The sequence below is a fragment of the Apteryx mantelli genome, chromosome 6 (assembly GCF_036417845.1).
Source record: "Apteryx mantelli isolate bAptMan1 chromosome 6, bAptMan1.hap1, whole genome shotgun sequence".
NCBI lineage: Eukaryota > Metazoa > Chordata > Aves > Apterygiformes > Apterygidae > Apteryx > Apteryx mantelli.
Window position 1 is genome coordinate 40,291,805 of NC_089983.1, and position 24,005 is coordinate 40,315,809.

General features: G+C 46.4%; 1 protein-coding gene across 1 annotated transcript; it reads left to right on the plus strand.

Moving 5' to 3' along the window:
- Positions 1 to 2,480: 2,480 nt before the first annotated feature.
- Positions 2,481 to 23,141, plus strand: SCTR (secretin receptor). Its single transcript, XM_067298584.1, is given in 14 exon segments — positions 2,481 to 2,600; positions 2,603 to 2,707; positions 6,588 to 6,714; positions 10,159 to 10,269; positions 14,287 to 14,390; positions 14,703 to 14,800; positions 15,786 to 15,918; positions 17,934 to 18,087; positions 18,176 to 18,236; positions 18,813 to 18,882; positions 21,381 to 21,472; positions 21,572 to 21,710; positions 21,889 to 21,930; positions 22,965 to 23,141. Coding segments are annotated over 14 exon segments (1,533 nt in total).
- Positions 23,142 to 24,005: the final 864 nt, after the last annotated feature.

The window sequence follows — 24,005 nt, forward strand, 5'->3', positions numbered from 1 at the left end:
ACTGAAGCACTAATGGAAATTTTAAGTATTAACAATTAAATATTTAACATCAAAGTTAGTTGGTGCTTGATAAGTAAAGAATCCTACAATCAGAGTAATATAACTCAAAGTAATTTCTTTTATTTGCTCCTAAAGTTACAATTAAGTCTTCCATGATTCCATGAACAAATTCCAATGTTTCCTTTCTGTTTTAGCTTACAAAATTGATAGAAATTCCACGTGACAGATAAAATGGATATACTGAGGAGGAGTTAGTGTAGATGTACATAGCAAAGTACAACGCTACATTGCTTAATTAAGCAAACTCCTTGTTTCAGCATCTGTAAATTCTTGTTAATAATTCTCTTTAGTCTGCTACTGCTAATACATTTCCTAATGCGCTGTGTCTGTCCCAGCTAGCTAACATCTGTCACATTGTGATTCAAACAATAGTTTTAACAGATGAGAATTCTCCAAGTCTTACTTTGCATCCAGCTTCTTTCAAAGCCTCAGACTGCACAAGAATGTAGCGCAAGAGTCACAAAATATTAGGCTTTTCATTCCCGCTGTCGGTGTTTAATATCCAATATCTACTCTCCAAAAGTCTTGGGTAACCATTGCCTATTTCAGAAAATGCCCCACATTAGGAAGTGCATTAAGGAGCAAAGCTCCCTAGAGTCCATAAATGTGAGCAAGAGTGGTTGCTTTCAGGGGAAGTTGTTACACTATGAATGGAATAATAAAATATTCTTTGAGCCAAAGAAAAAGAGAGAATGACTTAGCACCCCAGTGCAACGATGAGACATTGCCAGTGCGGTTTCTTTAGACTACTGTAATCACATTGTTTGGCTGCCTCTCAGACCCCCTTTTAACAGTTGCTTTAACCCTTTGACCAATTTCAGCGAAATTCTGGGAAAGCAGAAGTCTTAAAGAAATGGAAGGTCCTAAAGTTTAGTGTGGATAGGGGCAAGGAAGACTGAAACCTTTGCCTTTCTGAGGGAAATTCGCTGCGTGAGCTTGATAGTTTTGTGCTCGGCTTGGCCTGCCAAGTGGGCAGTGAGTGCACGTAAGCCCGGCAGCCGGGCAGCGCACCCGCAGCTGGGGGACAGGGCGCATGCTGCCGCTTGCCCAGCTCCTGCTCTGGGGAAGGCGCCGCGTGTGAGAAACAGTATTGCAATTCAGCGATCCTAGGGGACACACAGAGCTGGAGTTACTGGGGTGGGAGCGGGCAGGGAAGAGGACAACACTCTCTAGGAAACTGGGATTGCTTCATTATGCTGCTCACCGGATGATTTGCTTAATCCAGTGAGTGATTTTCCATGCACAGGTAACAAGCCAGATGTTTTACCCCCGTGGTCATTGGCTTTACTGGTAGATCTGGAGAGCGCACCCTGAGCAGATGAGGACAGCAGACCCTGAGTCCTGAGGGAGCTCATCTCACCACAGTTGAGCAGCTCTGGGGTGATGGTAAATTGGAAAAGATGGTAAAAGATGTTTCAAGACATTTTGCCATACCTGGGGATGGCAGTGCTCTGAGGACGGGCACTAGTGCACAGGCAAAGCTCGGCTCTTTTTTGAGGCCGTGTTCATTATTGGTGTGTGATCCCAATGCTACAAGTAAACCCGGCAAGCGAGGGTTTTGGAGCGCCTGCCGTGGCAGCTGGGAGCCCACAGCCAGTGTAAGCACACGGCCCCTGTACGGGAGCTTTGCCGTGGATGCAAAACTCACAGAAATGCAGAGCGCTGTGCTGCCAGGGAAGGGGACTGCTGAAAAAGTGCCCCGGGGAACCCCGGAGGGCTCAGATCTACGTCCCACCACGAGCTACCGCAGGGATCTGAATGTGATGGTACCCTGCGTCCTGTAGCACCCGGACCAAGCGCAGCCTGGCTGTGTCCCTGGATGGTGGATGAGAGGGTGGAGTGCAGGGAGCGCTTGGAGTCTTCTCTGGCAGGGGTGGGAAGAGCAGCTCCTCTCTTTGCCTTTTCTCTGATGTCTTCCCCAAACTCTGGCGTGACTTGGGCACCGGCTGCTGCACTTGGCCCCAGCCGGGCAGCAGGTGACGGTGGCCAGCTCCGCTCTGCCGCCTCCGCCGGCATCCCGACTGCCGGCACGCGGGGATGCGTGCTCGCGGTGGGGAGGCATGTGCGGAGCTGCCAGGAGCAGCCTGCATCGCGCTCCTCGCGCCCCGCCACCCTGCAGAGCGCTTGTCCCATCCGTGTGCTGCGATCGTGCCCATTGCCCCACGATAAATCAGCTCGGCCACAGCGGGGCTGACGTCTCACGCGGGAGCCCTGCGCGGTCCCTTATCGTGGGAGCAGGAGGGACAGTCGTTCGCTGGCGACGCGCGGCGATGGCAGTGACTAATAGCTGAGCAGGGAGCAGCCAACAGCAGGAACGTGCTCGGGAGAGGGGCTGTTATCCTCGGGACAGGAGGTTCCTGCGGAGGGGGAGGAGAGCGCGGGGGGCGGACGGCAGGGGCGGGGGGGTCCTGCTGCCGCTGATGCTCCTTAGGGCTCTGCAGCTGCAGAGAAACCTTGGCTCAGGATGGTCAAAGCTTGCAAGGAAAAAACGCTAGGAGGGAAAGGGATGGAGTGAGCGAACGGAGAGGTCCTCTGGAGAGCGTACACACAGCCCGGGGACCTCTGGGGCGCGAGGCATGAAGGAGACGGACTGTGGCTGACTATGTGGACCATCTGGGTGATCATCTTCTGGATTTCAACCCTCCTGGTAGGTGCTCAGAGCCGTTTATTCCCAATTGCATGCAATCACACGTTGCATGAATACGTGCACCTCTGAAGTGGTGGCATCTTTGTTTCCAAAGGTCTGCGTATAAGGTGGGAGTCTTTTGTTTTATTTGTGCTTCTGCTGCTTCCTGCACTGATTGGCAGGTGCTAGGTGCTTGGTGCCTCAGTTTCCCCATCTGTCTAAAGAGGGCAGTGTCACTAACCTGCCTTTGTAACATGGCAGGTTGTGGGACTCGATGCCATTTGGAGATTTACACCAGCAAAGCATCCCCCAGGGGGAAATGCCTGCCACCACTAACTCCTCGCTTGACTTGGACTGAAGCAGCAGAAAGGTGTTTGCCCCACAGATTTTAGTTTCCTTCCCTTTGGCTTCATCACTCGCCTGGGAATTTATGCAGTAGATGGGTCTCTGCTCCTCCTGTGTTGCAGGCACTCAGACCGGTCGGGAAGGAAAGGGCGACCTGAGCTACGGTCACTAAGCGCTAGTCAGTTTATTTAGATTTTGAAAAGCATGTATAAAATAGAACTATCAAGAAACACGTTCAGCCAGGGTGTGAGAAGTTGGGAGAGGCTCAAACTCTCCTCCAATGTAAAAAGTCACTGTTCCATTGCAACTAATGGGAAAATCAATTTATTTGTCCTAGCAGGGACTTGGCCCAGTTTCTGAGAAAAAACAAACTCTGCCTTGGCATTTTGATTGCACAATGAATGCATTTTGCAAACTTTTTTGCCTTTTCATCATCTTTCACAATAAAATAGTGCACTGGCTTTCCTGTCATTTTACTTTGTTGTTCTGAGGTGCTGCCTAACAGACTCTCTAAAGAGATCTCTTTACTCAGAGCTGCACTGAGAACACCTCCTTCTCCTTGTTTTTTTCTAGTCCTTCCAAATACCTGTTTTGATTATGGCACATGCTTTGGCATCCTTTGTTCTCCGTTAAACCCCCACCTTAAAATCAAAACACCAACCTCCAAATTAAAACTGCTGTGAATTCTGCGGCTGCTAGTTCTATCTATATTAAATATTATAGAGACCCATTCATTTCATGGGTTAAAAAATGTAGCTAGCTCTTGCTATCAATATCATGAACAGTAGATTTCTATACATTCAGCACATGTTATCGGTGCAACTACTTCTGCTTGTAATGGCTTTGATATAAGTGAGGCAGGTATCTTTTATTTTCTTCAGTATTAAGAAGTATTTAGGAAGAGCTGGAGAAGCCACATAGATGGAAGCTGCTTTTCCTCTTTAAGTTCAAAGCATATATTGGCCCCAAAATGCGTTTTTAAATGAGAAAATGGCAGGAAATGCATTAGGAAAATAAACCTGTGCATACGCCCAGCATGCGGGGAGCAAGGAAGACGGAGGCAGGCTGTTCGCCGGGAATCGCAGACGGAAAGCGGGGCTGGGCTGCGCGGCGCGAGGCCATCGGCCGGGGCAGTGCACGGGGCGCCGGCGTTCCTGGCGAGCGGCTCCGCAGAGCGGCCCGGCCCCGGCTCGCTCCCGGCTGACGTTGCCCGCTTCCTGCAAAACACGGGTTTCCCGCCGGCAGCCGGAGGCTCCTGCTGGCCCCGAGTGCCAAATCCAGTTACTCGCGTGTCTGTTGTCGGATGGCGGCGTCCGCCTCATCGGAACAGGGCGAGCATCATTCGCCCCGGGGAAAAAGAGTAATTTTAAGGCATTAGCTACATCAGCTTCCCGTTTGAACAACACGTTTTATTTAAGAAAAAAATGCCGTGTCCAAACATCGGGGTGGTTGTCACAGCCGAATATGCTAAAACCGTGCAGCCTCATCTGCGAAGTAAAGAAAGAATGTAGACTTCTTAAATCTTTTTAAAACCAAATCTTTCTTGGGACCGACAGTTCTTCAAAGGAAGTGGTGCCCACAAGATATATATGCTTCTTTAAGGTGACAAATATTCCTGTTTCTGAGATCATTATTAATGTGATTGCTAACATTTATATTTACAGATGTTCAGTATCATCTTGGACAACCCACAGGCAGTTCAAAGCAGTTTTGTCAGCCACTTCAAATGCTCAAGATTAATTTTTTTTTAAGTATTTTCAGTGTAACTTTTAGACAGACATACCACCACAGAGTTTGTGAGTTCTGAAAAATGTATTAAATCCTGTTTACTATTGGTAATCTAATATGTAACAATAGAGATTGATAAACAGTACTCTTGTTAAAAAAATCTAACAATGTTCAGAAATGATCAAATTCAACCTTCAATTAACAACTGAAATTACTAAATGCAATTGCATTTCTTTAGATACGTTACTCCAGTAGGACATTTCTAGTTTTTTCAAAGATTTAATGGATCTAATGCATTGAAATCCTGATATCAGAGAGTAATTTGTTTCACCCAAAGTCTTTGCATGCGTGATTCCAGAAAATTCATTGGATTATGCAGGTTTTTAGTTGATTTATTTCGTGATGCACAAAGACAAGGGAGAAAGATGCTGAAGTTAAATAGAAGAGACCAGTTACATGAGACACAATACACTGCTGAAAAGATCAAACTTTGTTCAGAAATGTAAAACCCTGCAAACTTCCAGCTGAAGTGAGTGGGATTTTAATCATTGACATCTGTTAGGCTAAAATTTAATTCATCCTTATGGGCCAAACTGTAGAAAAGGTAGTCCTCATTGCAAGGTTCTCAGTGACTATTCTCTCCTAAATCTAATCTGAAAGTGATCAGCAATTTTACAAGATTTATTAGGTTGAATACTAATATGACTCTGTCGGGTTAACTTCTTCTAAACTAAGTATATAAAAAATTTCCATCTGATACTTTTCAAATAATACACCCTAATTACTTGCTCTTAGTCTTTTACGTGTGTGTGTATGTGTATGTGTATATATATATGTACATATGTATTCCTTAGTGGGAGTTTATAAAGATTTTTTGTTGCTAATGAGGGATAAATTATCTAATTTATTATAATGGACACCTGGTGGTATCCAGTACTTGTATTCTCACAAATTATAGAAACTGGCAAAATAGTGATAGCATTTTTCCCTGTATATTGCTTGAAAGCTGAAATACCCCAGGCACTTGAGGAATATGTCATCAGTAAAAACACTGCAAGACTTAACCGCTGGGACCTTGTCCTGCAAATCGTTTTGCAGTGGTTTTTAATACATGCCATTTTAATGGTCATTAGCTGTTTTGTACATTGATTTTGGTTCAGTTACACGTAATATAAACTGCATATTTAATTGCTACACCAGGATCAAGTTAAGACTAACATTTCTCCCTTGCCTCGTGAGGAAGGGGGATGGGGAGAGACACAAAGGTGAGTAAATGTACTTAGGACAAACCCTACCGTCAGTTTTCTTGCAAAAATCTCAGCGAGCTTCTGCTTTCATGCTGGCTCCTGCAGCTTCCTGATCCATCACAGTAAACCAGACTTCGGTGGTCTGCAGCCAGCGGAGATATTTGGGCCAGGTTTGCGTGTTAATGTTTCCTTGGAAAATGACTTGCTGGTTTTATGGTTTAAGAGTGCCGGAGGTGAACGATTAGTTTGCTATTGCCCTAGGGGAGCCCAGCGGGACCCTGGGTGCTTTTGCAGTCTTTTGGAGCAGCATCTTGCTCATGTGCTGTATTTAGCAAGCTAAGAGACCTGTTTCTGTCAATATAATATCAGCAAATGGGAGAAGGCAGTAACTCAGTCTGTGCTTGCCTACTACTGCACAAAAGGGGGATTCAATTCCAAAAAGTAAGTGTATTCCATAGAAATTTTGCCCACACTCAGGTGACAAGATTGCATGGAGAATGTGAGTATAAGAAAGGCAAATCCTGTGGAGGTGGCATAAGTTTTAAGAGGAAAAGTGATTCCACTGTTTTTAAAATTTGCAGATCAGAGCTGTCCCACCTGTCTGCGACCTTCTGAGCGTCCTGAAGAAGGAAGAAGAAAACTGTGCAGAGACTCTTTCCCTGGAGGCAAAGAACAGGACACCTGAAAATGATCTGCTCAGGGGTTCAGGTAAAGGGCGAATGAACGTGCAAGGTAAAAATTGGTCTTAGGTGAACTTGGTGGCTTCAAAATCTGATATCCCCACATGCCTTTTCATCGGAGGCATGCAGCGTGCATGCATCTCTCATTTAGGAGCAGAAAACAGATAAGGTCTGTTATAAGGCTCCAAAAGCAGGATTTTGACCTTACTGTGACAGCAAATAATGGAGTCGTATGTATCTTTTAACTCTCATATGCACCTTATAATGCAGCTGCTTGACTGCAGTTGTCACCGCTGGAGAGCACATGAGAGCAACAATAGTTCACCAGATCTTGTGAACTGCAGAGGATCTGGAATTCTTGTCATCTTTGGCAAAAATATTCTTAGGAAGTCAGCCCACTAAGTGCAAGTTTACTTAACAAATTTGCCTTCTAAATCAATGAATACCAGTGGCCAACATGTAAATCGCACAGTCAAAAGATCCTCGTTGCTTCCCTCTTGCTTTAACTTACTTTCACGTAACAGAGGTCTCTCATTTCACAGATTTATGGTCCTATAAAGGATCTCTGCTTTGGGGAGGTCTTGTGGTACCGAGTCCTCAGCATGTAGACCGCTTCCCCTTTGCAGCTGAGCAAATGCGTTCGTGTACAAGGGATCTTAGAGAGATAACTGGGAGCAAATCTTGAAGCTTGTCCGTGAACTGAGTGTTAGCCCCTGCAGGCAACAGCCGAGCCACCATCACACAGAGCATGCTGCATGGGGGCAGCGGATGCGGCGATTTTTGTGTGTGACCAGCCGTTGCCACTGGTTTGTACCGTTCCTAACGTCTTGCAGACGGAGCTGTTTCTGGATGTCTTTATGGACTGACCCACGTCCTGGCCAGTGTGAAAGGGCAAGGAGCTCCCATGAGAGGTGCTGAGCGCGGGGTGTCCCTGCAGAGACCAGCCGCTGCAGGGAGCGAGATGAGCAGCTTTCGCTTGCTTTCAAAGCCTACCTCTCCAGCGCAGAGCATGGAAGACAGAGAGGTGTTTCACTAGGACCTGGCCCAAGGGCAGGACTCAGAGTGAAGATTTACTGCCTGCTCTCTTAGCATGTCTAGCATTTTTCCCTATCAGTGTTTTATCCCTGTGAGCCTGGCAGACTGGATGGGTTGCCACTGCAGGTTGCCAGATGTTGCAGAATACAGATCTGTCTCATTGAATATGAGCAGTTTGATTATAGGAATAAATCAATATTTCTTGTTTCTTTCTCTGTTGCCCTTCACTGAGGAGGAGAGTGATTTCAGGCAGTGATGCAGTTTGACAACCCAGCCATTTTTCTGCTCTGATCCCATGACACAGCTGTGACGTTGAACTCTGCCTTTCCTCCGTGCCAGGACACTGAAGATATGTACAAGCTAAACTTCACCGGTGGGGACAAACACTAGCATTTGCAGGCAGTGCCATTTCATAGATGGTCTCATTTTATCTCAGTCAAATAGCAGTCCCTCAGTGAAGATTTAATCTGGTTTTAACGTGGACCCAAATCTTAAAAATTCTGCCGAGGCCTTTTGTTGCTGGAAAGTTTAACATAGGAGGACCTTACCCTCTGTGCCCTTCCCCCAAATCTATGGAAAAGGCATTAAAAGCATAGTTAAAAGTACAGGGCTGACTAAGCCCCTGTCCACCTCTGTAGCTGTGCAAACAAACCTTCCTGCGGCAGTGAAATCCCAGAAAAATAAGCAGGGGCAGGATGCACATCTTTCCACTCCAACGTCATAATTTTGCCAGGGTTTTCTGTGCACCGTGTCTGATTTGGGGGCTTTATGCCAGTGCTGTTGGCATGAAGGTTTGACAACCCAAACACTACAGCAGGGGTAGGCATAAATATCACCCAAGGTGATGTTTTGTTTGCAGTTAAACTATATTGCTTTGAAATAAATGGTTACCAAGTCAGATAAACACTGGCACAGGGAGGGCACCAGCACTGAGCTACATTGGCTGTGAAAAAGCTCCACATTTCCAGGCCCTATTACTGCTGTACAGGAAGAAATCAATATATTTCTGAAAATGTAAATATTTTTGTCAGGCTGATGGAGCCTGGTCTTGTGAAGCACAAAGCATGTGAGAAGGGTGCTCAGCACTTCCTCCCCTGGCTTTCAATGAAGGTCCAGGGCATTCAGCACATGCCAGGACCTGGCAGGCTTAAGGGTGGTCCTGGGTTGACAGAAGGGGCATCAGCTTCCCTACTAGCACCCCCAAAGCCTAGATTCATCCATGTCAGCTTCACGTAGCTGAGCAAGAGGCTGAAGCTGGGCTCACAGTCACGCTGTGCTCCGTGAGCCATCAGCACCCTGATGCTCTGCAGGTACCACCAGAAGGCAAGAAAGCCAAGCCAAGAGCTCAACCACAAAAACCTCGCTCACCTCCCTGACTACAGGAAGGCACCAGAACAAGCACATTCTTGACATAAGCAGCCCCTGCACCTAAGTGAGAGAAACTGGGTGATTCTGGGCAGTGTCTGGCAGTCTCCGCAGCTGGCGGAGGCTTCAGATGGCAGAAGGTGCAGTGAGGGCAACTGAACCATAGGTTTGCACCTGAAGAGATCAGGGCAGGACTCCAGATTCAATGGCAGCTCCGAGATGGGGCTTCCAGCAGAAACATCCCACTGTTGGAGGCCTGGCCTTGGAAAGAGCAACATTACAGGCAGATTTTGCAGAATATGGGAGTGAATCCATGTTTTCTCCTGGCCTGTAACTGTGATGGTCTTCCCTTTACAGTCACAGAAACTGGAAGAGCTCAGCAAAGTTTTGCTCTCCTGAAGCAGAAAAGCCATTGACACCCTTGGCTGAGCCCGGAGAGTGGCCATTGGTCTTATTCACTCCAGCACAGTCTTAGCATAATGAAAGAGATGATGAAGTGGAAGAGTATTTATGGTGGTATAAGGGTGACATCAATACAGTACCTCTCTGCCCCTTCTCCAGTACCATTCTGAAACCGTTTAAACTCTTGGTCAAGTTGTGTCTTTTTGTATTTATACAAGGATTATGTAAGGAAAACACCAGGCTAACTCCAAGTGGAAGCTTTAGAAAGGTTGAAATGTGAACTAAAACAGCCACATCTGGTTTCTTTCAACTTTACAGGGCCATTGAATAGTTACCAGAGGAGAGATTGGTAGCCAGGGGTCTGATCAAAGGCCTACCACAGCCCAAGGTCCTCTTTATCTGGCTACTGGAGACCAGTGGAGTCAAGGACCAGAATGGGATGGTCCTTGAAACTGTTGGGTCTGGTTTGAAGCAAGCAGGACCTCTTCTCTCCCATCTAGGTCCCAGCATGTCTCTACAGGACCTCTTCTCTCCCATTCAGATCTCAGCAGATCTCAGCGAGACCTCTTCTCTCCCATCCAGCTCGCTTTTCAGAGTAGCGAGTATCATTGTTCCAACAGCTCCTTGGTCCTTGGACGATGTTGCATGGTGTTTTGTTGTTCTCCTCTAGGCAGATGTGCTGGAATGTGGGATAACATGAGCTGCTGGCCTTCATCCGCGGTGGGACAGACTGTCAATGCTCACTGCCCCAAATTCTTCCAGATGCTGACGGGGAAAAAAGGTATCACTAAACATACGCTTTTCTTACCTGGTTGTTTTTTATTAAATGTGGTATTTACAAGGATGCTGCTGTTAGATCCGAACTCCAAGTGAAATTCTGTCCCTGCTTCTTTTAAAAAACTGATGGCCACTTTGCAGCTCCTTTCACAACACTAAGCTAAATGCAGGAGAGCCTGGAATTAAATTAGCTAGGTGTTTTAAAAGTTTATTTTCCTTAGCCAGGCTGAGAAAAGTGGGGGAAGTAAGTGCTATTCTAAAAAGCAGCTTTTTAGCATGGTGTCTTAGGGAGAAGAGTTTTTTCACTCAGGCTCTATGTTTCTGTATTTCTGGCTGTCTTTCCCCTTCTAATGACTCTTAGAGCCAGAGGTTGGTTTCAGAGAAGCTTGACAAGGGGTAAAAGTTCACACAGCATTAAGTCTTACAAGTTTTGGCAAAACAGGTGGCCAGGTAGGGGGCAAAGATCCCTTTTGTGTCTCTGCCAAGAGAAAATCTGCAGTGGGGGTTCATCCTTTAGCTGGGGGCAGACTCCATACAAAGCAGAGGCTCAAATCCATGGGAAATCAGGTTGCATTAGCCTCATGGCTCACTGAACTACTTATTCGGAAAGAGATGAGCTTGGGCAACATTTGTTGTCCATTCTGTGGGATTTCTAAGCTGGAAATGAAGTGAAATTTATTCCTAATGTATTATGGTAATCATGAACTATTAAGTAGGAGTTTCTGCCTGCTTTCTGTTAATTTCTATTTTTTACCAATGCCTGAGAAATGTGCTTACATTTCTCTTTAGTGAGTTAATGATTCAGGTCAGAAGAGGGTTCTGCATTCTTTGGATATAGAACATAGATTAATGAGGCCAGTACCTACAGAAAAGCAGCCAGCGTCTTTTTAGGGAGGGAGAAACAGAAGACAAAGTATTAGATTGTCTAATAAAGATTAGATAAGTAAGAGGAGATGTATTTAGGGCCCTTTAAAATGAGGCACAAAGCATTTAGTTTAAAAGATATATCGTGCTATTGTGTATACACACAATCACTAGCTGCCCGTTGAATAATATGATCTGGTGTAAAGATAGAAAATAAGATATACAAAGACACAGATCACTGAGAAAACCATCTGGCATGCACTCGCAAGTCTTGAGCGTAGCAACATTGGGCCTTAAACGCGTAAGCCTGTTGGCTAAATGCAACCTGGGCTGGTGCAGCCGCTAGAGGGACCTGCCCGCAGCCTCTGGCTGTCACAAGCAGCCAGCGCCCTTGTGAAAGCACCGTCCAGGGAGGAAAACAGAAATTTGTTCATCCAAAGGTCATAATAAGAAATCCAACGTGCTCTGCATTATCTTGGAGTTAGATAGTCTAACAGCTTTAAACTTTAGCTGCCCTCCTTATCGAGAAGCTGAGAGCTGAGTTGCTTCCAATAAGCTGTGACCAAAGTGGCAACGTTCAAACCAGAAACCCAAGACATGGTCCGCTGGCGTTTACATTGTATTTCAGTCTCTGCTTCTGGCATTTTGAGTCAAAGTCAACAATAGTTTCTTCTCATTCTCACAGTCACATTCTTCGCTGATTTTATACTGCGGCTAGCTTGTGAGTCATGCGTTTAATTTCTGCTACAGTTGCTGCCCTGTCTTAAGCAATTTGACAGAAAGAAAAACAACAATTTGTTTGCTTGAAAGAAAAGCAAAAATTTTCTTTCCTTGCCACTTACAAAGGAGATGGGCAGCCACAAGTGCCAAAGACCCATATGTTAAGGGACGCAGATAGGGTTGAGCCCAACCTCTGGTCTCCTGGCTGTTGTGCTTTGGGCTGAAATCTCTACTACCATGTGCAGCCCAGACTGCCTGGCCCCTTCCCTTCCTGGCCCAAAGAAACAAAATAAGCTGGAACCAAATCGGTCTGAACATTACTGAAGTTCAGGCCCAGACCTGTCTCAGGCATGAAATGAGGAAAGGTGTGATGGCTGTGGGGACAAGAAGGCCACCTCAGATGGCCCCGGTCCCGCTGTCATCGCGCATCCCCCGTGCCTGGGCAGCTCTGAAAGCCTCTAGGACACCTGTGAACGTGGGGCACCGACCGCCAGATGGGCTGTAGGCCTTGATGCTGCTCCAAGCAGTGTGTGTCGCAGGTTGCCCCAGCATGTACATTGGCCGTAGCGACTAGCACTGTTGAAATTTTGCTCATGCCCATGAGTGCAGTACGCTATGCAATCTCCTGTGCTTTGCCTGTAATGCAGGCACAGGCACGTACCAACACACAACTTCACCTCCTCTCCCTTATCTTCTCTGGTCCTCTTTGACACCCTTAGACAAGTACCAGTTACAGGCATGTTTACAAGCCCTTCAGTCTGTTCTAAATGTGTCTTTGGCTGAGGCTGAAGCAGAGAATTTGCCACCACTCCACTTCCTGCTGGGTGCCAGGCAGGCTGGAGAAGGGGAAACGGTGGGACAGCTATGTCTCTTCCTTGTGTCATTGCTGTGCTGCAGCAGGGTATAGAAAACACGGCTTGAAAAACAAGCCTGGCCCTTGCAAGGATGCTAAGCTGGAACAGGATGTTCATAAAAGCATCAGAAAAATAGTCTGACACTGGCACACCCAGAGCTCATCCTCCCTGGAGATCGCAGCGTGTTTGTTGTGCCTTGCCTTTTTTCAGAGGTGAGTCCAAATCAAGTGCAGACGTGCTGTCAGGTCACCAGAACTAGCCCAGAGGTAGCAGGAGTCCTGCCTCCATCCTGACAGTCCCAGCAGGGCTCCAAAGAGCATAAACCAGTGCCGAACATGGCCCTGCATATGCATCTCTCTCTGGTCCCTCAGCACTGTGGGGATTATTTGCAGAAACAGGATGCCGCAGAGTCCCTGCGTTTGCAGCTGAATGTGCAGGCAAAGACAGATTTCTCCTTGCGGTGCTTTCTGTCAAGGCTTCCGCTTAGGGCTGCTGATTCCTGGCCTTCTCCAAGTCCTCGCTGCTATTGCCATCACTGCAGCAGAGCCAGGATTTCACTCCATATTTTCAAAGGGTGACTCCTACCTGACAGACAGGTGTGATTAGGACAGTAGGCAGTGGGCTTATTTCTTGACAAAAGTTTCTCTTCTCTTCACTCATAACCTATAAGCCTGCTAAGGTCATTTTCTCCCAGTCAGACTGTAAGTTGTCTTCCACTGTTAACACCTAACACAAATGTGAGCATGTTCAAACCTGTCATATTTAACCATGAGCAACTTGGCAGGGAATCCATCTCACTCAGCTTTAGGGGTCTAAAAGTCAGACATCTAAGAGTGAGCTGAGGCCCCCTGGTATCACACAGAGAGAAGTGAGTTGGACAAACTGACCCACTTTATCCAAGAATTGACCTTTCAGAAGTCTCACCTAAGTGAGGTGAATCCCATGCTAACCTTTAATTTGCCAATAAGCAATGAAATCAACAGCAGAAGATGCTGTCCAGACCTGGCTGTGGAGACCAGACTTTTAGTTTTTCATTTAAATCACACCAAGAAGCTATGCTTAAAAACAAAACCAAAGAAGTGATGAGAAATCACTCAGCAATGGCAGAGTGCCTGCAGGGCTGTGGTGTCCTGCACACTGGCTGCTGACCAGGTAATGATTTGTGTTATCTTCAGACTATGACAAACCACAGTACAGATACCTGAGCGGGGAGGACATTCGAGAAAGTATCAGGTTTGCCTAGAGTAGGAATCTGTGATTCACAGAGTCACGTGGTTGCTGATCTTGGAGTACTGGCCAAGAAACACCAGATGTACCGAACAGTGTTATTTATGTTGCAATTAATAAAAACACATTCATCACAGTCATCCCTGGGTTGGCAAACAATAGTGTGACCCACACAAGTACGCTGGGCAAATATCAACCTAATTAACTCAGCTGCATTTCTCTTCCAGCTATGGGGCGTGCATCGCCTGGGGGGAAACACTCCCTTTGCTCCTGCAACATCCTTCTGCTGAGGAGAAAAACGATGCAACTGGAAACGATTACACCTGTTTTTGTCCTTTTCTGTTGTCCCTATGCAGGTTTTATCTATCGAAACTGTACTAGTGAGGGTTGGTCAGCCCCATATCCAAGACCTGATATTGCCTGTGGTTACAACGTAGATGACTCTGCGAACGAGGCAAGAGTGAGTCTGAGCGCCTGTGACTGTAGATCCTTGCTCCAGGGCCTGGAGGGAGGGATGTTTTCAAACTGTTAAAGAGGGATTGAATAATATCATGATTGAAGGAGGACAACAAGGCGGGGCTGTGGGTATGGGTGTTCTTCACTGTAAATGCTTCCTCCAAATGGTCAGAATGAGTTGCTCCAGGGCAAAAGCAAAGGAGCTGTTTTTACAAGATAATCCATTTGTAAGATAGTAAGGAGCACCCTTCTCTTGGTAGGGGATGATTTTTGCTAGATAGTCAGATACAGATGTGAATGTAATGTTCCTCTGCAGCGTTCCTATTTCATGACTCTGAAGACCATGTACACGGTTGGATACTGCACCTCCCTCGTGACACTGTCAATAGCCTTAGTGATCCTGGCCTCTTTCAGGTGAGGAAAAGTGAGCATCATCATTGGTTTGCATTTGGTCAGGACCTCTGATCACTCCTGGCTGACACAATTGGCTTTCAGGACAAGTTAAAAATGGAAGTATTCCTGAAAAGCTTCAAAGAAATCAATGATGGAAATCACCTCTGAGCCTGTCTCCCAGCAAATGGCAGGACTGTTCCTCATATTGTGATCTCCTGTGCTTTATGAAATCTAGGTGAACATACTTCACAGGGTGGAGCTTGCACTACCTCCCTGCTGAGATTTTTCTCCGATTTCATTGTCCCTGTGGGCAGAATCTCTCCCCCCAACCTGCCCACTGTTCTTTTCTCCACTTTAGACTGTGGCTAAAACTGCTCTTAGTGCCACTGCATTAACTTTTGTGAAGATGTTGCAGGTTTACAGCAGTGTGACTGAGAGTAGACTTAGCTCCATGTGCCCTTATAACCTGGAATTTGCACTTGGCTGCTTATTCAGTGAAATGATTTTCCCTTACAGTAAATATCAGGGAGGATCCTCCAGTCAGAGGAACCCCAACTACTTTGCAAACTAGTCTTGAGGCTGGAAGTCCTCCAGACCCAGATAATTTGGGGGATTTAATACAGAAAACGTTATAGGGGTAAGTGTACTGTACAAATGAACCAAAGAAATTCACCCAGGTCTGGATAACTGGCAGCTGCTTGGCTTCAGAATTGAAGGGGGGAAGCTAGACCAAGCATATCAGTGTGAAATCTCAATTTTTCTGGCAACATTATGGGGGTTTTTTAGTACCTGAGTGGAGCAGATGTGACTTTAGCTTTTTAGGGTCTTCTCTAGGGCATCCCTCTTCGGAAATGAATTGCTCTTCCTCTTATAGGCAGGAAAACTGAATGATCTTAATGTGTCAGTTCAACATTAGTAAGCATTGAAACCTGATGTTTACAGCAACAAGCTGTCCGCTTTTTTCTAGGAATATAACTTCATAGGCTCTCTCTCTTTCTTGGCACAGAAGACTTCGCTGTACAAGGAACTACATCCACATGCATCTGTTCACGTCGTTCATCTTGCGAGCCTCATCAAACTTCATCAAGGATGCCGTTCTGTTTTCCTCCGATGACACAAATTACTGCGGGGTGTACACGGTAATCCTGTCACTTCCAGCATCCTCCGCACCTCACTTTTCTGGCAGGATTCAAGCCGTGGTTAGCATGCAGGGAAGGAAACCTCCGTGCTAGCTCTCTGTTCGACATAGCGGGTTACAGGAGAGGAAGGGTATGCCCTGTCCCTTCCCTGGCACTTCACCCTGCACGTTGGTTGGTCCAGGCTGATCTTTCACATGCTTGGGTCAAACCTGGGTTTTGGGGCTTCTCTCCCAAGTGGTCAGAAGTGCTTGGTGACACACACTGGCTCCCTGTGATCAAGAGTTGCTTGAGCTCGGCCAGGATGTCACTGTCTGACATGCAAATTGAAGTGCTGGAGATTTCCCTGTTGGTTTGGAAGGGGCATCTGCGTGGATGAGGGAGGGGTGAGGAAGTGAAAGAAGCCCTGCCTGGAGCATCCCAGACACACAGAAACCCAGGCACAGATTCTCCCCAGGTGTGGATGCCTGCGTGCAGGTGCCTGCCTTCCCCTTACAGTCATCGGAGCAGAGAGGGCATCCGGTTCAGTCCGAAGTGGACATCTTCATTCACTGGCTTGAGTGCATTGACCAGATCTCCGCAGAAGGCAGCGGGAGTTCAGCACCTTGACAAAGAGGCACCTAAATGTGGTGTTCCGATCTGGATGTTGAATCTCCCATATCATGGGTCTTCGCTTCTGCAGCTCCCATCCCAACGCACCACTTCCGGAGGGAGTGATGTCTCCAAAGGAGCACCTCCCACGCTCATCCAGCCTCCCTCCACAAATCTGCCACACGCAGGGGAGCCAAAACCCCTGCCAGCCCCACAGGGCCACCGGCTCCTCCCCATGGGCTGTGGCCAAGCAGGGCAAGTTGTGGTAGTCATTACACTGTCACGTCAGTCGTGCACTCACCAGGCTCAGGCACCACTGCAAGGGGACGTGGTATAAACCAGGCAGCCACTGGCATTTTCCCACCTTTGCCTCTTCTTCCAGCTAGCGGTGCATCTGGAAGGATTTTCTACCTTTTCCCTGGCTTTTCTCGCGTCCGGCAGCCTGAGCAGCTCAGATATTTCTGTGAACACAGGATACATCAGTGGAATGGGGCTTCTTATATGGCTGATAGATTCTGGTAGATAGGGCTTGCAGGGAAAGTCCAACAACATGTAAAATATTGCTGACGTACTACAGTTTGAGAGCTGATTGTAAGATACGGGTTCACACTTGCAGACCCTGGCAAAGGAACCTCCCAGATTTTGAAGGGTTTTTTTCTTTCTCTTTTTATTGGTGGCAAAATACCTTGAAAGTGTTAGGGAAGGGACTGGAAGCCATGTTCAGTGTTCTAAAACAAAAGATAAGAATTAAGCAGGGAGGAAAACAAAAACCAGAAAAGGGTTCTTTTACCCCAGTTTTGCTGATGTTTTGTTACTGAACAAGAAGTTTTGAGCAAATTATAATTATTTTTGTCAACCATTCTTCTTAGAAAAGAAGTCTGAGAAATACATTTCACATGCTTCACTAAGCTTATATTAATGCTACTGATACTAATAAGGCAGTGATAGTAAAGCTCTTCTAAGTGAGAGAGTAATCCAGGCCCATGTGTCCTTGACACGTTCAGTTCTTGTTAGTGAAACAGCTGATTAATGTACTTACCCATGCCAGCTCTCGTACCCACCTTTGGTATCTATATGGTCACCACTGGTGTAGTTAGCATCTCACCATCTTCAGCGTATTTACCTTCAGAGTGCTCTCAGCTATGTGATACAATATAGGAAATCAGCTGAGGCAAAAAGACAGAGGAAAGAATCAGATCTTTTTGCCTCTATGTCTTTGAGGGCCCACTAATACGATCAAGATGCTCGATCTGTGACCAAATCCAGGGTAGTACTGCAGCTATTAGATCAACCCTGCTTTCTTGTCACCAGCTTAGCCCCCCAGTCACCATAAAATCTCTATTTGCCAAGACTTATTGACCAGCACGCTCTCTGTTAGAAAATAGATGGAAACAGAAGCACAAGTTAATTCTACTCTGTTTCCTCAGGCCGGATGTAAACTCACGATGGTCTTCTTTCAGTATTGCATCATGTCTAACTACAGCTGGCTTCTTGTAGAGGGGCTGTACCTCCACACTCTCCTGGTCATTTCTTTCTTCTCAGAAAGGAAGTTCCTCTGGTGGTTCATCGCCCTCGGATGGGGTACGATGGTCTCCTTTCAGTAAGAATAATTACGGGATTGTTGTGCTTTCAGGATGGATTTATGAGTAACTAGCTTTTCCAACCGTAGGTACCCCAACTGTGTTTGTTGCGGCATGGGCCATAGCTAGGCAACTCCATGAAAATATTGGGTAAGTTGGTCGGATGAGGGAGGGTTGCGCTCCATGCAGGAACATGCACCCCCCTACACACTTGTGGGCTGCTCTGTGGGTTTTCTGCTCATTTATAATTGCTGGCTGCCAAGCAAACCAAATGCCATTTAACTGTGGTGCAAGCCTGGGTCCCAGCGTGGGCAGATCCCCATGCTGGTGGGGAACATTGGTCCAGCCGGCCAATCTGAAGAAGAATCTCAAATCCCTGTAGCATTTTCATGGGTGGGAGATGGCCTCTAAGTACGAATTCAGCCCATGACTGTTTCAACATCTATATTTGACTTTATGATCAGTGAAACTTTGCTCCTTTCACTCCTCCCTTCCAAACTTTTGAGAACTGGTTGTACTTTAAAGGCAGAATACAATTTTGTCCAGTGCAGGTTGATAGTTTTCTTTCATAGTTTTATTGAAATGCTGTACCAGCTAAGTGGGAACAGGCAATTAATTTTGTAAAAGAAGGAATAGAGTCCTGTCTGAAGTGCAAAACAGATTAAACCCTTTGAAAAGATGCCAGTGTTTTGATAACTGAATGCACCTTCTCTTCTATTTTTACAGGTGCTGGGACACTAACACTAATGCCAATACCTGGTGGATCATTAGAGGCCCTGTAGTTTTGTCTATTTTTGTAAGTCTTTTCTGGGATAAGCACATTCAAACTGTATTTTCAAATATGGTGAAGGCAGAGATCATCTACTCAACATGCTTTAGAAGTGTGTTAATGAAGTGATCTTAGCCCGAGCTGGTGTGACACACAAATTACTGCTTAAGCAACTTTTGCTCAGCAGGATTTAGTCAGTAAGTAATGCCCCGGGGCTAAGTTCACAAGGAAAGCTAGAGCGTCCTCCCAAGAAGCCAGAGGCTGGAGAAGATCAGGTTTCCACATCCTGTTGATTTCATAGGATCGGAGCTGGCCTGTGGAAGCTTGTTTTGGACTGTTTCAAGGAAGGCTCCGGAGGAGAAACAAATGGCTGCAGGTTTCAGTATTTCAGTACAAAAGCCTTTGTGTCTCCCGGTCACTGCCGCTCTTGGCAAAGCCAAAAGCAACTTGCCTCACACGACCATTAGTTTTTGTTTGCAGAACTGAAAGCAGCACAGGGGCTTCAAGCCCCATGTGTTAGTGGACCGCAACTATGCTAGTAAGGCATTGCTCACTGAAATGAGCCGTAGGCAGCGAAATTCAGAGCGAACCTCCCCAACACGAGGCAGTAGTGATGTAAAGAATAGTTTGGTACAACTAATACTCAACACTGATGGTTTGAGCTTTTGTTGTTGCTCACCTTTATAGCTTTAGGTAGGAAGGGGCTGAAGCCTCTCCCTGCTGACAGTTGTTTTACCCAGGTGCAATGCTCTGGGGTAGACCTCTCTGCAATGATTCATCTGAAGCCCTGGTACAGAAACATGTGACCTGCTAGTTACACTCAAGTAACCCGCTGACACCCCCAGCAAGAACACGCAAGAGTTCATTGAGGTTTTCTTGTTGCCAGTAGGATCCATTATATTTGCAAAACACAAATTACAACCCTTGCATGCTCTCTTGGTAACCTAAACAGCAGAGATGTTGGGTTGAAGTTCTGCTCCCATTTACTGCCATGCAGACCTTCATCCCCCCTGAAACAAGCAGAAGACAATCATGCAAGCGATTCAGAATCAACGTAGTGGGATTGCAGCATTTATTTCTCTTAATGAAACAACCTTTATGCTCCAGGAGCCAGGCAGCAATATTTAAATTCCAGCCAGACCTAGAAGTTCTGCAAGATGAAAACCACAATCTTAAATCATCTTTCGAGGACCACCCGCTATCCCTTTCTAAATTTCCACAAAATACTGATCACATCTAGCTTAACTACTCAAGGCGGGAGCAGGCTGCATGAGTCTGCCTCTTCTGCTGAGAAAGGCTCTTCTCAAGCCCATAGCCCCAAAGACAAACAAACAGTTAAACCTGCAGAATTGCAAACGTATCTCTTTATTCCTTACAGCACTTAATCCTTAGCAGTTCAAAGGGCAGAAAATGCACACAGATAAACTCTTTTGTGCTCTTGGACTAACCTTCGCTGCTGTTGTGCCCACCGGCAATTTGTCCCAGCAGGAATCCCACCCTCCGTCCTTCCCAAGAGTTTTCTTCAGCAGCGAAATGCCCCACACTGCCTCCACTGGTCATGCCTGAACTGGTGGGTTAAAAACCCCAGAATCCTCAAACCTGAACCTCCTTACCCTCCCAAAACCTGAAATATTTACTGTCCTTCCTTCATGTTCCCCTCCAGACTCACTTGGCTTAGGGAAACCCATGGCCTTGGTGTCCTTCTCCGATACGCACTGGCCTGCAACTAAGCATTGGCACTGTGGCAGTGGCATTTCCAAACATGCCCAGGGAAGGGTTAAAAGCCAGGGTGGCACAAGCCGTTGCGAAAGGCCGTGCAGGTGTGCAGTTCAGCCTCTCCCCCTCCGTGCTCGAGCCGCTTTAGCGAGAAGGGCACCTGCAGCCTGGCTCCGGATACTCCTGCGCTTTGCCTGGGAGGTCAAATGAGCAGAAACCGCTATTGCCTCATCTTCTCCCCAGCCTAGAAGCAGATCAGTATTTCTATCTGGTTTCCACCCTCAGAGAGGGGGAAAACAGAAAAGGAAGAACTATTTAAATGCTCGTCCCTTGCCATTTTTAACTACTTCATCCAGCAACACATTGTTTCTTCCAGCAGGGAACAGAGGGTATTTGCAATCTCTGTTAGCCAGAGGTGGCTCTGGTGCCTTCTCCTTTGCTGGCAGCCCGTGCCACCGGGGCACCGCTGGCTGCAGAGGTTACCTGCAGACAAGAGCTGGGACTGATTTTCCTGCTGCGTCCGGTCTCTCTTTTCTCCGGCAATTTGCCCTGATAATAAGCCCTGACAACTATTTAGTTGCTGCCGGGTTCCTGCAGTCAGCTACAGCCCCAAAACCGGAGGGTCCCATAACAGGAGCCGTGGCACGCCGGCGCGGGAGCACAGCCCTTGCCTGAGCCTGCAGCGGCCGGCGCGTTGCTGGCACCAGCTGCCTCCACTGCTACCTGCCAGCTACACGTGCCGTTACTCTTCCTTTTGGTTTCTGCTGTTTTGGGTTTTTCTTTCACCTTTCCTTTCTTTTCCTTTTCAGATAAACTTCATTCTTTTCGTCAACATTTTAAGAATTTTGATGAGGAAGCTCAGCTCACCTGAAGGGAGGAGTGGTGATACCAACCAGTACAAGTACGTCCTTTGCACCGTGCCTTTACGTAACGCGAACGCATCTTCTCAATCCCTCTCGCCCCATTGTACAGCGGCTTTTCCCTGTGTTTCCATTCGCAGGAGACTCGCAAAGTCGACTCTCCTCCTCATCCCGCTCTTTGGGGTTCACTACATCATCTTTGCTTTTTTTCCCGAAGATGCAAGTAGTGGCACAGTGGAAATTCAGCTTTTTTTGGAGTTAGCTCTTGGATCATTCCAGGTAATATTTGATATAGTGCTCTTTTCTTAAAATAAGAAAAAGAGGCATAGCATACATACCCCACCCAACAGAGTTACATTGGCAAAAACAAGCTGTTCAATCTCCTTTGTAATATCTCATCTTAGTCTAAAAACCAGTTCTGCAATTCTAAATCTATGATTTTTTTTTTATCTTGTAGGGTTTTGTCGTGGCTGTACTTTATTGTTTTCTTAATGGTGAGGTGAGTTTTTGTGTATAGAACATGCTCTTTCACTGCTCAAGCATGCTTCAGTAATCCGTGGGATATGTTCTCCAATAAATTACCTTTTTCATCGGCCAGTTTTCTCCCCAGCTACCTAACGTCACTCCTGAAATTCCTCCTAGATCTGGCAAACCTAAATGATTGTATGCCAAATGCAAACTTTGCCTCTCAGTGATTTCAGCCCCCTGCTCAATCAGATAGCGTTATTTCTTTCTGGGAACGGGGAGTGCGAGTAGCGTTCCGCACACAGTCACACTGAAAATCGGAGACAGATTCTGGTGTGTGAGGCTATTAGCTCTCATTCCATGTCTGTTTTCTCTGATCCTTGGAAGGGAATTTATCAAAAGCTGTATTGAGTCCAGTTCATTGGGACTCATCGTGTAAATCTTTGGGACAGAGACCGTTTCCAAGCTTGTCGTATGATAACTTGCTCTCCCGGACTCCGAGGCTAGAACTTGTGTTCTGAAAAACACTGCTGCAATTAGAGGTGGGGGAAACATTTCCAGTCCTGCAAGACCCTGAGATTTTTTGGAAGAAAAAAAAAAGTTAGTTCCTAAAGGTTGGAAGAAAAAGTTACTTTGAAATGGAGGTGGGTTAGAAATACTCTGAATGGTGCTTGAACTTATCAGAAGAGGGTTTCAAAAAAAGTTGTTTTGAACAGAAAATCTGTATTTTTTTAAGTGTCAGGATGTCCTGTATTTATAAATAAAATAAAAATCCTGGAAAAATCTAAACCAGACACTTACAAAGGCCAGCTAGTCTCTGTAAGCAGCTTCAACATCAATTAACATTTCTAATAGAAGAACAGGTCAACTGAAAATTGTGCAACAACAATATGACTAGAAGTGACAAGAGCCAGACCCTACCCTAACCCCTCAAACTAGGGGTTAAGTATATAAATCCAAACTTTGGCAAAGGTAACCACCTCTCCTCTTCCTGTTGTACTGCTCTCTGTGTTGCCGGGCTCCAAGATCAACTAGCTGAGCTAAGTATTTTGTGACCTTTCTACCCAGGTTCAGCTGGAAGTGCAGCGAAAATGGAGGCAGTGGCATCTGAGCAAACACTTGCGTCAGCATCTGAGCACCTCGGCTAGCAACGGAGGAAGCGGCTTAACTCAAGTGATGCACACGGTGAAGTCCAGCCCGCCAGAGCACAGGAGACCAACCATCCAAAAATCAAGCGTGCTTTAGTGGGCGCCGTACGCTCGGAGGATGCCTCCATCCTCCGATGCGTGTGGTTAAGTCCCGTGGACCGCGCTGGGACTCTTGTGTACATATCTGAAAGCAGAACTTGGCTGGAGATCAGCTGCTCTTGAAGCACATCTGTTCATCTGTATCCTGTGCAGCACCAGAGTTATTTTGCAAAGCAAAATGGGCCAAAACATTTTGCTCTTCTTCGGGTTTCTGGCTGCAGTCATTTGTGTTTCTTTCCACACCAATATTTTTAAGCTGCTATTTCTACCTTAAATGTTCATGTGGCTCCCTTCCAGCTTGTTTCAGGCTAAGCCAGGCATGTGATTTTTTTAGATGTTTTATATTTCTTCTTCTGTTGAAGCGGGGAGGATATTCAGCTTTGCAAGATGAAGGTTACGTGCCAAACTTTAACGCAGCCCATAGGCTTGAAACGCAAAATTAATTCATCCCTAAAATTTACTGAGATTCAAAATCTTGCTGCTGTGGCAGTGGACATTGAGAGCATTAGGCACGGCTGAGCTCCTTCCTCTCCTGCTGCGTGCCTATGCTCCAGGGGCAACGGCAAGCTCAGGAGGTTTCCTTCCCTCGCCTGCTCTAACAGCAGAGAACTCAGAAATAGCAGTGGTCTAATTTGGATTTGTATCAGTTTTTGAAACCATAAAAGAGCTATTATAGCAAATTCCAAGCAAATGGCCAAGAAAACCTTGGTAAGACGACGCTTTACTATTTTGTCTGTACTTCTGAGATTCGCCCAGCTAGTCTTTGAAGGGAAAAAAATGAAAGCCCTTGGGACATTTAAAACTGAATTGAACTGGACAACTGAAAGTGTCTTGTGAAAAACACCACCATATTGACAGGCAA